Genomic DNA, 12,895 nt, shown 5'->3' with positions numbered 1-12,895 from the left:
ATCAAGTACCTGATTTATTGGTTTTACAAAGAGCAAACTCTCACTTAAGGAGTAAAACCAAAATGTCTGTTGGGCAACCGTGTGAAAAATGGCAACAACTCAGCAAACTTTAGATGCTTTTAGAGGAGCTCCTGTTGCTCCTCTGAAGACACAGGGATAGCCAGGTTGGTGGAGATGGCTAAATATGGTGAAAGGTAGTCTAACGGGGTAGTGGAGGTTGTTACGCCTGTTCCTCTGGCAGACCGTGGACCCCTGTCAAACTATAAATGAGCAGGACAGTCTTCAAATGTAACTCAAAATAGAAAAATCACTAAAGATAGGCGGGTTGCATTTAGGGCAACAATGCAACAAAGCTTTACACCAGCCAAACCAACGGCCCACCCACCATCCTTGTTTAGAGTTGGACAGATTGTCAGCCTTTCATCGGAAATCCCATCGAGTCTGTCAATGGAAGACTTCTCGAAGGGCTCGAAGAGAACCCATCAGACATTATTAGATGAAGCAGTGCTATATAAGAACCTTAAATAAAAACAATTTTGTATTTGCCAAATTCATGTTTAAATCCCTGTGGTATTTTTATGGATTATTAACAAGAGGACTGCCAAGATACAGACATATTTTAGCTTTCCTAAATAAATCAGGTATTGATTGGGTAAAAAAGACTGAATTAAGTTCCCAACACAGCTGTGAATCCCAGAACTCAGTATTACTGGTAGCATTTCTCTCTTCATTAACACAAAAGGAGAGGTAGTACCATCAAGCAAAGAACCGCTTCTCATTCTGAGAGAAGGCACACTGGTGAGAATAGTCCCCTCTGATACCACCTGCACCAGACTCCCAGCTGAAAGCAGTCATGCTATCGAGATTTGACCCCTCTATTACCAAATAGACTAGGCTTCTTGCTGACATCACAAATTATCTTTAAAGTTTAGGGAATAAATCGCATCTAAGATCGCCTTATATACACTCAGCAGTCAAATACCATGAATTCAAATACATTTGTTGTTTTATTACCTCTAAAAACATAAATTTCTTATTAACATGTAACATCTAGTCATCATTGTGTACATTTCATAGCATCATGATTGTTCTTGCTGTATCATAATTTAGTTCATATTAATGTTAAAGCAAATCCTGGTACACACCTCTGTAGAGTGGTTTTTAAAGGCTCTTGGATGTCCATACATGGGTGGTGTTTGGTTATGTATCATTAATACAGATCTATAAAGTATTGGGTTTCAAATGTATTATGCCACTAATGGCCGTGCAAACCACTTGTTCCTAAATATAAATTCTCCAGTTTAGAACTTGTTGCTGTTAACGTGAAAGTAAAGTGAGTTTGACCCTGGAGCAAGTTATGTATACGGATGGGTGTGCTGAAGAGCAGTCTTGTTGCTGTTCCTCACTGGCTGAGTGGTGTGGTTTTTTTCCCCCGTGTGTGTTCGCTGGTGCCTCCGGAGGGCTGATAACTGACTGAATTTCTTCATACATTCACTGCACTGGAATGGTTTTTCCCCTGTGTGTGTTCGCTGATGACTCCTGAGAGTTGAGGAATGACTAAAACTACTTCCACATTCATTGCAATGGTATGGTTTTTCCCCAGTATGTGTTCGCTGATGACTCCTGAGATTTGAGGAATCACTAAAACGACTTCCACATTCATTGCAATGGAATGGTTTTTCCCCTGTGTGTGTTCGCTGATGACTCCTGAGAGTTGAGGAATGACTAAAACTACTTCCACATTCACTGCACTGGAATGGTTTTTCCCCTGTGTGTGTTCGCTGATGACTTCTGAGATTTGAGGAATAACTAAAATGACTTCCACATTCATTGCAATGGAATGGTTTTTCCCCTGTGTGTGTTCGATTATGTTTTTGTAGGTCTGATGGCCTACTACAGCTCTTTCCACATTCATTGCACTGGAATGGCTTTTCCCGTTTGTGTGTTTGCTGATGACTCCTGAGAGTTGAGGAATCACTAAAACTACTTCCACATTCATAGCAATGGTATGGTTTTTCCCCAGTATGTGTTCGCTGATGTGTTTGGAGTTGTGATAACAGACTGAAGCTCTTCAAACATTCACTGCAATGGAATGGCTTTTCCCCAGTGTGTGTTCGCTGATGACTCCTGAGATTTGAGGAATTACTAAAACTACTTCCACATTCACTGCACTGGAATGGTTTTTCCCCTGTGTGTGTTCGCTGATGACTCCGGAGATTTGAGGAATCACTAAAACGACTTCCACATTCATTGCAATGGAATGGTTTTTCCCCTGTGTGTGTTCGCTGATGACTCCTGAGATTTGAGGAATCACTAAAACTACTTCCACATTCATAGCACTGGAATGGTTTTTCCCCAGTGTGTGTTCGATTATGTTTTTGTAGGTCTGATGACCTACTAAAGCTCTTTCCACATTCATTGCACTGGAATGGCTTTTCCCGTTTGTGTGTTTGCTGATGACTCCTGAGAGTTGAGGAATGACTAAAACTACTTCCACATTCACTGCACTGGAATGGTTTTTCCCCTGTGTGTGTTCGCTGATGACTCCTAAGATTGGAGTATTGACTAAAACTACTTCCACATTCACTGCACTGGAATGGTTTTTCCCCTGTGTGTGTTCGCTGATGACTCCTGAGATTTGAGGAATCACTAAAACTTCTTCCACATTCAGAGCACTGGAATGGTTTTTCCCCTGTGTGTGTTCGCTGATGTGATTGGAGAGTTGATAACTGACTAAAGCTCTTCATACATTCAATGCACTGGAATGGTTTTTTCCCAGTGTGTGTTCGATTATGTTTTTGTAGGTCTGATGACCTAGTAAAGCTCTTTCCACATTCGTTGCACTGGAATGGCTTTTCCCGTTTGTGTGTTTGCTGATGACTCCTGAGAGTTGAGGAATGACTAAAACTACTTCCACATTCACTGCACTGGAATGGTTTTTCCCCTGTGTGTGTTCGCTGATGACTTCTGAGATTTGAGGAATAACTAAAATGACTTCCACATTCATTGCAATGGAATGGTTTTTCCCCTGTGTGTGTTCGCTGATGACTCCTGAGATTTGAGGAATGACTAAAACTACTTCCACATTCATTGCAATGGTATGGTTTTTCCCCAGTATGTGTTCGCTGATGTGATTGGAGATGTGATAACAGACTGAAGCTCTTTATACATTCACTGCACTGAAATGGCTTTTCCCCTGTGTGTGTTCGCTGATAACTCCTGAGTGTTGAGGAATCACTAAAACTACTTCCACATTCACTGCACTTGAATGGTTTTTCCCCTGTGTGTGTTCGTTTATGTACTTGGAGGTCTAATAACTGACTGAATTTCTTCAAACATTCAGTGCAATGGTACGGTTTTTCCCCAGTGTGTGTTCGCTGAGGTGTTTGGAGTTGTGATAACAGACTGAAGTTCTTCGCACATTCATTGTATAATTTTTCCCCTGTGTGTGTTCGCTGATTATCTTTTAGGTGTGTTAACTGACTAAAGTTCTTCATACATTCATTGCAATTGCACGTTGCTTCTCCTGTGTGTGTTTGCTGATGGTTCTTTAGTAGCGATGACAAACTAAAGCTCTTGCTGCTTGTGTATGATTTTTCTTTCTTGGTTAGTGTCTCTGGGTTGGGTTTATATTTGTCTGCATCCCATGAGTGCGTTTCCTGAGGAGCTAACATGGTTGATAAAGCACTTGTGTTATTCTCACATTCCCGGTGTGTGTGTGGTATTTCGGATGGTTGATTTCAGATTTCACAATGAAATACAAGACTCACCAACTACATATATTATTATTTTGGCAAGTAAAGCTTCTTTGTAGGTTGGTATGTCTTTAGATTGCATAATAGTTTTGTGTGTTACGGGTAAAGATTAGTCTTCCTTCTGGTCGATGCAAATTAGCACAGTCTGTTGTAGATCAAAGGCCCTCTCTTTCCATTACCCTTCAGTTGTCTGGCTCCACTCCCTTGTGTTTTTCTCGTGCTCATGTGGTTTGGCCAGAAAGAGGTTATAATACTCTTAGCACGCTGAATGGTGGTCTGCCATCATTACAGGAAGCTGAGCAATGCTGTATCCACCTCATAATGAACACATGATCAAAGCTGGTGGTGGAGGCCTGTTTATACAGGAGGTGGTTTGTCAGTGTTGTTGTCTTAATTTTCTAGAGGTCATTTCTTAGTCCTGTTGCGTGCATCCACTGATATGCTCTTGACTGCTTCTTCCAAGATCTATCGGTTTATATTCAGGGTCCTCAGTCTCTGACTGTGCAGATCTTTTCCTGAATATTGGAGCTCATTTTTTACCACTTTTTTCAGAATTGCACGATTACTGTCATTATTCACGATCCTTTGTGCATTCAAGGCAGGTTTCCTATTGGATGTAAAGAGATTTAAAATCACTAAATGGAAATGTAAGAGAATGTGAATACCCAATATTTAACTAGTTGTAAAAGATATCTCTTCATTACCATTATGAAAGTTACCAAGAGATATTTCACCATACACAGATATTTAAGTAAATCTTTCATTGAAGATGTCACTCTTACTTACTTCAGAAAAGGAGGTGATTTTCCAGTGTTCACAGAGTAACTTAGTACAGAAAGAGCACACACGGAGCGCCCTCTTGCTAGAGGTACAGCGTTAGGAAGATGCAACATGGCCAAGATTTCATTTAAACCAGAAGAGATTGTGGAAAAAGAGATGGGTCAGGATGTGCTGCTGTCACTTCAGTTTCAGGAATTGTATAACAACGGTAACCCTTTCAAGAACCATATCACAAACAAAACTCTTCAGGAAGCATATAATAAAGGTAACGCTCCAGGAAGTATATAACAAATGAAGCTCCATTCACTCTCTTCTTGACAATACTTTCCTGTTCACACTCGAGCAGCTGAAGTTCCAACTCCTGTCTTTTCTTTTCTGTTTGTTAAGTTATCTTTGCCACATTCCTAGGGATGGATCAAGCATTGGTGGGAAGATTACAGCATTGATTATAGAGATTCCATCACACCCAGTAATATACCTGTGATATCTCTGCTGTCAATACATGTCTGCTTTTTGTCTTTTTCTACCTTACCATGGCATCTGACTTAATGTTTTCCGTGTGGTGCCAGCATGCTACTCTGTGGGTGGATGGAGCGTTGGCAGAGTGGGATAAGATGTCAGTTGCAGGTGTGGGCAGCATTTACAACTTTGGGTATTCCTTGAAATCAGCTTCACCTTACTCCCTGTTCATCGCCTTCCGTACTCCCTTATGTCAGTGTACTCGCTCAGCAGGGTTCACTCACAGCTAAAGCAGAGGAGAGGAGTGACTCGATGCACACAACAGACATCAGGTAATGATCTGATAGACAAACAGCCATGCTTGGCAGTACCAGGATCACAAGCATCATTAAAGAGGCTCGCCCGGGACATACAAACGGAGAAAGTGCACAGGTAGCTACTAATGAGGTACAAACAGAGGAGGCGAACATGTAGGTACATGCTCCTTTTTCGGTCTGTTTCAGGCCTTTACTGGGCTGGGTATTGGTGTGCACTATATCTTATTCCTGCGGCTGATAGAAGCACTTGCTGCAGGGGTGTTACCACTTTGACCCTTTACAAGAAGAGAGCAGAGTCTTAGATAGCACAACACCTGGAGACTGCCTGCCTCGAGGGGAAGGTGAGGGTCCGGGTGTGAGACAATATCAGCAAGGGACATAAATGGATCCTATGAAACACAGCCGCAGAGAGGCAAAATCGTCAGCCTAGATGGAGAAGAACTGGGTCTTCCACTGTTTCCGGATCAGTAAGTGATATTGACTCTATCTAAGGTTAGGAGGCATAGAATTCCATGGGGTCAGAGCTAAGACATGGAAGGAGCAACCTCCTGTTCTGGCTCTGCTGTGACGAGGGATGAGGGCCTTGTTTAGATTGGCAGAGTGTAGTGTTCTGGAGGGCTTGTAAAATTGCATCCAGGCAGCTAGGCTGGGTTCTCCTTGCTTGCATGGATTTTGTGGGAGATGGATAGGGCTTTGAACTTTGAAAGCTTTCCAATAGGTCGCCAATGGAAATTGCTCAAAAGTTGGGAAGAAGAGCTGAATCGGTTCAGAACAGATTTCTTTGAGCCCAAATAGAGATATTTGCAAAAGTCCAGGAGCAAAATGACAAGGGATTGTACAATCAGTTGGCAGGATTGCCAGGAAAAGTGTCCTATAATTGGATTGAGGTTCCTTAGGGTGCCAAAACAGTTCCCCTGCTAGAATCTTGACTTCGGTTTCAAAGGATGAAGAGCTATCCATCCATACCCCAAGGTTTTCTACCACCAATTTATGTTCGACGGGAACATAGTATTTCTGGCCATCATTGATCACTCCAAAGATGGGTATGCCTGCCCAGCAGGAGTTAGGTTTTAAACAGTTGTTGTGCATCCATGCCACCACCGCTGTTAGACAGTTTCTATATTTGAAACAACCGCTGGTCAACTCTGCTGACAGGGAAATAATTAGCTGAGTGTCGTCTGCATACAACACTGGTGAGATTTCAAGGGAATAAACTACCTTTACCAGAGGTCTGATGTGAATATTAAAAAGGGTAGGACTGAGCTCCAAACCCTGGGAGATGCCAGGAGCCAGTCCTCTTTGTGATGAGATGAAAGGGGGGTATAACTTGCAAGGACCACTCCTTTGAAAAGGTGGTAAAGCAGGTCAGACCTGTGCTCTGTACCCCCAGGTCAGTGAGGCGAGTTAATATTATTGCAGGTGAGACAGTGTCGAAGGCCACACTTAAATCTAGGAGTATCAGAGCCTGGGATTTGCCGGCATCTGTAGTACTGCAAAGGGATTTGGTAACTGTTAAAAAAGCAGTTTCGGTGTTGTATGATCCAAATCCATTTTGGGAACAATCTAATATTTGATATTGTTCTAATATTTTGGTTAGGAGATTGTTTACATGTTTCTCCTCATCCTTGGAAAGAAATGACAGAAGAGAAATGGGTCAATAGTTTTCTGGCTGAGTGGCATTTAGTGAAGGATCACTGTGCGTGTTTCCATATTGATACTTCTTCTGTGCTCAGCGTGAGTTTGGCTAATTCTAGAAATATGGATGTGACGCTCTCCTGAAATGTCAAAATATAATCAGGTTTAAATGGGTCATCTGGAGATCGAGATTTCACTTGACGCATTAAGGTGGAAATAGAATCTGCGTCATGTAGAGCCAATTGGTCTAAGGGAGCCCATTGCGAGTGGTAGGCCCCTGTGTCAAGAGAGAAAGGTTTGACTGTTTCCTCACCCCTGTTAAAGTAAAGATAAAGATCATTGACCAAGCTTGCTGCAGTGGCTGTTAGAAGCTTCCGCTAATCCGGGAGTGGAGGTGGGTTTAATCAGGTTGTTCAGAATAGAGCAGATTTCCATGCTTTGGTGGAAGTCTCCGCTCGTTCTACATTGAAGTCTAATAGAGGCACACTCCTTTCAATAAACCTTGAAAAGTCAGAAGGGTCTAGTTTATGCCACTACTTTCTCATTGTGGGGTTACCGGTAATGTTTTTTCAATGCTAGGTTTATCAATAGTCATAGGCACCAAATAATGGTTTGACCAGGTCACTGGAATAGGGGGAGCAGTTTGAAGGGTGGCCAGGTTGGATAAACAGGGTCCCGCTGATGGCCGGCCTCATAGTTGAATGTTTTACTAACTGAGCTAATTGAAAGTGGCCAGGTCATTAGTAAAGTCCTGGATTTCTTTATTGTTGAAAGATTTAAGTCTCCAAATATGCTCAAGTTGGACAATTGAAGTGAGTGCACTCTATTAGAGATTCCCTGGGGACGCATTGGAGCAGAGACGTGGCACTGAATACAGTCCCCAGGCTCCACCGCATGCCGCATCACTCTTCCTGCGCCCGGAGGCGCTTAAAGGCAGCAGTGAGGTCCCACTGTGGGAGACACATCAGAGCAGAGCCATGGCACTGACTAGAGCCTTAAGGCACCACCACACGATGCATCACTCTTCCCGCGCCCAGAGGTGCTGAAAGGCAGCAGCGAGGTCCCACTGTGGGGGGCCGCATCGGAGCAGAGCCAGGGCACGGACTACAGCTGCTTAAAGGCAGCAGCGTGGTACCTCTGCATGGGCCAAGGGCAGACCCATCCATGCCCGTCGGAGCCCAGAGGAGGCTGGGCCCCCCCTCTAACTTCTACACTCCCCCGCTTCAGGCCCACCATGGGCAAGAAAAAGCTGAGAGCAACAGAGGAGGTAACTGTTACCTCTTTAAATACCTTTCTTGCCAAGGCAACTTCAGCATTAGAAGAATAAATCGCACTCACAGAAATGAGAATTTCGTTAGGGTTAGGGACAGGGCAGTCATCTAATCTAGTTGTTTCTCCAACTAAGGCGGGGTGTAACAAAACTATATGGGGTTTTTCTTCCAGAATTACCGGCAGTCCCTGTACCAACCCCCGAAAAATTCCTAGCCTGCCTCTACATTTAGTGGGAAACCAACTGATGCTACCTCCGTAAATGGTAAATGAAAAAGAGGTTATGAGTCACTGCCCTCCAAGTGTCCTGCCAAAAAAGATCAGAAAGGTTTCTATGCCAGCGAGTTCCACATGTATGAATAGCCAGCAACTTTCAGAGATTACGGGCCCGATTCACCGAATGAACTTAGGACTCAATCCTAAATTTACTACTATTTTGGTATTCACTGAATGCACTTACTACTTTTGGTATTCACAGGAGTTAGGATTTTGTCTTAAGTCTGTCTTAAGTCAGTCTTAAGTCTGTTTTAAGACAAACTTAAGACAAAATCCTAACTTCTGTGAATAACAAAATAGTAGTAAGTTTAGGATTGAGTCTTAAGTTCATTCTGTGAATCGGGCCCTGTATTTTCCTCATATTGGTGTGATCTTCTTGATAACTTTAAACAACTTTTGCAACCAATCTATGCCCGTTTAGATTCTACAGATAGCACCTACAGTCATCCCCTCTGATGTCTGTAAAACTCTTAAAAAATTATAATTGTGAAACTCATAATTTGCGTTTTAATTGTGAAAACATGACCCTTGGTCGTGAGTTAGCTAAATCGCCCTCTACATCTATTGGTCATCCTTGTGTTTAAAATCAGTTGGCCCCCAGCAGGGATCCTACAGGTCCAGACCATGTAGATTTGGTCCCTAGGTGTTGCTCACCACAGGTGACCATACAGAGTCTATGGGTAAGGGGCAATCACATGACTTATCACGACCACAGGTTAAGGTTAATCCCCCGTCTACTCAGGCCCATAGCAGACCAAATCAACAATACATGGACTTCCGTCCTGCAGCTTGTCAGTATGTTCAAATTTTAGTCAATGTGCCTTTACTACGTCCCAATCTTAAAAATTCTTCACTTCAGCTGATGGCCAAGACTCAACACTGGATGACTCAAAACTCTAATGAAGGTCATCTCATCCAAAATCATTTGATAATGGCCAAAAGAACGCAGTGATATAGGTCTGATGTAAAACTAACCAATAATGGCTGGTTATTTTAAACTTTATTTATTTATTCGTTATTTGTAGAGCGCAACACTCATCCCTAGGGATATCAAGGTGCTTATACCAGTGCTGGTAATTCTGCGGGGCTGACGTTAAAGCGGGTACATTAGAGTTTGTGAAAAAGGTATGTTTTTAATTTTTTCCGGAACTGGAGGTAGTTGGCGGTGTGTCTTAGGTCCTGAGGAAGCTCAATCCATTTCTTGGCTGCTAGATAGGAGAATGAGCGACCTCCTGTCCTTACTTAATATATGCGTCTTGTTCTGGCGAGGGCTGATTGGAGAGATCGAAGATTTCTTGTGGGGACATGAAATTCGATTTTCTCCTGGAGTATTGAGGGGCCAGTTTTATAAAGAGCTCTGCGAGCATGGCTAAGCAGTTTAAAAACTGCTCTCTGACGCATTGGTAGGCAGTGCAATTTTTTCACACAGCCTGAAGCAGACTCAAGCTTTCCTTTGTTGCAGACAAGTTTTGCCGCTGCGTTCTGCAGTACTTAAAGGCGTGTGAATAAATGCTCATTCATGCCAACAAATAAGGCGTTGCCATAATCCAAGAGACTGACCAGCAGAGCTTGTGTGATCGAACGTCTGCAGTCCAGTGGAATCCAAGGGAATAGTCTAGCTAAAAGCTTCAAGATGGCGAAGCCTTTGCCACAAGGAGATCGCACATGATCCTTCATGGTCAGGGCGTCGTCCATGAGGACGCCCAGGTTTATAGCGTGTTGTTTTGGGATGGGGGCCATACCTAGAGTGGGTGGCCACCACGTAGCGTCCCACACTTGTTTGGCGCCGCCGAACAGAAGAATTTCGGATTTGCCGGCGTTCAGCTTCAGGCAGTGCGTATGCATCCACTGTGCCATTTCAGAGAGACAGTTATGCAGTTTAGATTTGGTGATGTATGGTTTTTCGTCCAATGCCACCATCAGTTGCGTATCATCCGCATAGTAGCAGATGCCAATGCCCCACTTCCTTCCAATTTTAGCTAAAGATGACAAATAGACATTAAAAAGGGTGGGGCTTAATGAGGCCCCTTGGGGGACACCGCCACTGATGGGGCTGGGTTTAGAATGGAATTGGCCCATGTGTACTGCTTGGGTGCGGTTGCTCAAAAATGAGTATAGCCAGCTTAGGACAGTAGAGTAGACGTTCAGCAGGCAGTTATGGGAGACGGCATCGAACGCTGCCGACAGGTCAAGCTGTATAGCGCAAATCACCAATCGGTTTCTAAGCGCTTGCTTAGGTGACCTGTCCTGGTATTCCCCTGTGAGAAAACCCCGGCAGGGTATCCGCAAGGTGAAAGCCAGGCATCCCGCCGCGAGGGGCCGTTGTAGAGATTAAGCAAGCTATTGCCCAGAGTCACAGAGTGTGAACCTGTGAATCAAGTAGGCACCGGAGCGAGAATTGTCGAGTCCATGGACATTTTAGGACTCAAGACTCCGCCGAGCCGGGAATTGAACCCTGGTCCCGGGCTGACCTCTGCTTCCAGGTCTGCCTCCTCTAACCACTGAGCTACACTTCTCCACCATAAGCCTGCCCAGGTGGCTTTTGATGCCCTTGCCCTATCAAATAGGTACTCATTGTTGGAAGATATGGAGGCATGTGATTGACTGATCTTTCCACTAACTTATCCAAAAAGGGGGGGAGAAGGAGGGCACATCTAGGTTCAACCTCCTAAGTTTTAAAGTATAGTACAGAAAATCACATATGGTGGATCGTGGGAACCTAGTCAGTGAGAAAAATTACAGGTTATCCCCAAACTTTGGGTTCGCCTCACCAGAAAAGAAAACGTATTTTCTTGAGTCCCCTCACTCACCCAGGGTATTGTTGTTGAGGATACGGTGGAGGTCCATAGAAGAAGGGTGGGTTGTGAAAAGGGGGTTGGTAGGCGGGCCAGCCATATCCTCCATGGCCTCTATTCCGCATTCTACCTCTGAAGTTTGGGTGACCCCTTGGGTTCTTCTGTCCCCCTGTGCTGTTATCCGAATCGTTGGGCTAGTTTTTAAACCATCTGTGTCCGTGTTATATCCTGGGTTCCTCCCTGTGAGCTGGTAGTCATCTCTGGTGTATGGGTAGGCCTTCTTGCGACTTAAGTTTTTCCCATCTTTTTTAAATTCTTAAATATTTTTATCTTTGAGTGATAGTTCAAACTCTGTCATCGTTTCCAACAGAGTCTACTGGCCCCTCCACCCTGGCAGACCATGGGGCATATAATTGCTAACAAAAAAGTATGTCTCTTTCCCAAAATAACCGGGAATAAAAATAAATGTTATATGTTGCATGTTATGTCAGTGAATGTAAGTGTACAGTCAAAACAAGTGCATGGAAGATATGCTTTTAACAGAATCCTTTGAACAGGAACACCAGGAACAGACACAGACGGAATGCAATCCCCTGTTTGTGATTATATTTTCTTTATTTTAGGAGCACAAGAAAGAACACACACTATTGCTTTGTGCATATTATATAGGCACTAACCTCCCTATTGTCGAAAATAACGTGGCCTGCCCTGTAGGGCAGGCAATATGTATTAACCTACAAACTATTTTTCTCTCCCTATCACAGATACTGCGGGTACAACGTTAACCGTATGTATAATTAAGAGACACACACACTAGGTATGTTCTGTACTTATTTAAAGTCATTTTTGGTTCATTTACAGGAGTGGCATACATGGGGCTGGCCCCCATGCTGTCCTGAAGAAGAGGTGTGGGGGACACCTTGAAACATGGCGACAGGACATTAGGGACTATGACCACATAACAGTTATACTTCCTTTGTCTAACCCCCTTTTTTAACATACCAACTAGAAGCAGGAATAAATAATTGAGCTCACTAGCTAGGTATTTTTAAATAGCACTAATCACCACTCCACCATACACTGCATCACACATAGTTTCACAAAACCAGTGCTCCTACGTATCCTTCGCAAGTCGCAGCACGCCCCAAGCAGTAGATGCTCGGGATGGCCCCACTGGGTGAGTGAAGATACTCAAGAAAATACATTTTCTTTTCTGGTAAGGCGAACCCAAAGTTTGGGGATACCCTGTAATTTTTCTCACTGGCTAGGTTCCCATGATCCACCATACGTGGATTTCTGTACTGATCTTTCCACTAAATCATTTGCCTCCTCAGTCTGTTCTTTATAACTATTATCAAATGTTTTCTGGTTTGGTACCCGTGGAGAGGGTTCAGTTGGACGTTTTAGATTCACAAAGCAGTATTACATCCTTACCAATTGACCCTACATCATCCATCTCACCAGTACCGACAGCGATTTGGTCGCAGGAGTCCCTAAGTGATATAAAGATTCTCTAGGAATATAGCGGGCTATGAAAACAAAAAGGATAATCAAAATTGGTATAAAGTGTTCACTGATATTATCTGCCTTCAGGAAAATTGGGCAGAGC

At 43.6% G+C, this 12,895-nt stretch overlaps 1 protein-coding gene across 1 annotated transcript in view; it reads right to left on the bottom strand.

Annotated features, from left to right (window-relative positions):
• Window positions 1-1,123: 1,123 nt before the first annotated feature.
• The window catches only part of LOC147668687 (uncharacterized), a 43,966-nt gene continuing 32,194 nt past the window's right edge, over window positions 1,124-12,895 (bottom strand). Inside the window, 3 exon segments of the mRNA XM_086948513.1 lie at window positions 1,124-1,890; window positions 2,059-3,548; window positions 4,296-4,390. Of these exon segments, the coding sequence (XP_086804639.1) occupies window positions 1,356-1,890; window positions 2,059-3,548; window positions 4,296-4,390 (2,120 nt within the window). The 3' untranslated portion in view covers window positions 1,124-1,355.

Source organism: Lissotriton vulgaris, unplaced genomic scaffold, assembly GCF_964263255.1.
Source record: "Lissotriton vulgaris unplaced genomic scaffold, aLisVul1.2 SCAFFOLD_2835, whole genome shotgun sequence".
Lineage (NCBI taxonomy): Eukaryota > Metazoa > Chordata > Amphibia > Caudata > Salamandridae > Lissotriton > Lissotriton vulgaris.
The sequence above is the reverse complement of the archived record's forward strand: the minus strand, read 5'-3'. Positions and strand labels throughout refer to the sequence as shown.